Genomic DNA, 1,500 nt, shown 5'->3' on the forward strand with positions numbered 1-1,500 from the left:
CTCTGATGATGTTTATTACCCCAACAACTGAGTCAATAACATGCTTAATTTTCAATCCAACTTTACACAAATTTTCTTGATGAATGACACAATGAATAGATATAAGTGCATGATCTGGATGTTCTTTTATTTTTCTGTTTATCAGTGTCAACAAACCTTTGTTTTTTCCAGTCAAAGCTCGAGCACCATCAGTTGTTACACTTGCTAATTTGTTCCAGGCTAATCCATTTTTTTCAATACAATTTTCCACAGAATCGAATAAATCTTGGCTAGTAGTTGTGTCCTTTAGTGATTCAACACTGAGCAACTCTTCAGTAATTTGAAAGCAATTATTGATTCCTCTTATAAATACTAAGAGTTGTGATGTGTCTTGCATATCTGTGCTTTCATCCAAAGCAAGAGAGTACCACAAAAATTTTTTACTAGCAATTTGAAGCTGTTGCAACAAGTTTTCACTTATCAAGATAATTCGTCTGACTACAGTTCTTCTTGATAAAGAAATACTATCAAATTTTTTTCTCTGCTCTGGACACATGATGTTTGCTGCATCCAGCAAGCATTCTTTGACGAACTCGCCATCAGAAAATGATTTACTATTTTTAACTATTTTGTGAGATAATACCAAACTAGCTTCTGTTGTAGCCACTTGGATTGAAGATTGTTTGGTAAAAACGTTTTGCTGTGTTTTTAAATTTTTAAGCAATTCTTGGCATTTCCTTTTTCGATCTTCATCTGAGAATTTGCTTCCAAAATCTAAATGTTTCGATTGCTGATGCCTTTTCAAATTATACTCTTTGAAAACATTTATGGACTCGCGACAAATTAAGCAGACTGCTTTTCCACCGACGTTAGTGAAATAATATTTAGTTGTCCATTCCTCATTAAATACTCGACATTCGTCATCTATTTTTCTTTTCTTGATAGCAGACATGACTTTTAAATACGAAACAAAAAAATTAAAAAAGAATACAAAGATGGCTTCCTCCTGCACAAAATTCAATTTTAAACAGTGTTGCCATTGAATTTAAAATAAAAGACTGAAAGGTTCAAGTTAGAATGGACCATATAGCTAGAATAAATATAGTGATAATGCGGCCCAGATAGGAGAGATTTTGTTGGAAGAAAATTTAAATCAGACAACTTCGGTCAAGCGCCGATGTCAGCCCGACTGGAGAAGAGCAAATTTTGTCTTAATAAGCTCGATTCAACATTTTTTAAATATCAGGAATGACAATTTTGTGATAATAATGACATTATTGTGACAAAATGTTTATTGCGATTAGAAATTTGTGCGTAAAAATTAAAAACTCAGAGGACTTCGCAAGCTTTTCAAAGCGGACTGAGATAATAAATACATAGAAAACTTTATATTTTTTTTTGTAATTTTTAAATATTTTTTTAACATTTTAATTAAAAACTGGTATTTAAATTAAAGATTAACAAGAAGATCAACTATATAAAAATGAATAAAAAACCAAGGAATCGCTAATAGTCTATGTC

The 1,500-nt window shown here is 31.3% G+C and overlaps 1 protein-coding gene across 1 annotated transcript in view; it reads left to right on the plus strand.

The window, feature by feature from the left end:
* Positions 1 to 1,231, plus strand: part of HELRODRAFT_184617 (hypothetical protein) — a gene marked incomplete at both ends in the record, with an annotated part of 3,146 nt that extends 1,915 nt beyond the window's left edge. The window contains one exon of the mRNA XM_009014955.1: positions 1,101 to 1,231. Coding sequence (XP_009013203.1) covers positions 1,101 to 1,231 — 131 coding nt within the window. The remainder of the gene's footprint in view (positions 1 to 1,100) is intronic.
* Positions 1,232 to 1,500: the final 269 nt, after the last annotated feature.

This window comes from Helobdella robusta, assembly GCF_000326865.2.
Source record: "Helobdella robusta unplaced genomic scaffold HELROscaffold_1456, whole genome shotgun sequence".
Classification (NCBI taxonomy): Eukaryota; Metazoa; Annelida; class Clitellata; order Rhynchobdellida; family Glossiphoniidae; genus Helobdella; species Helobdella robusta.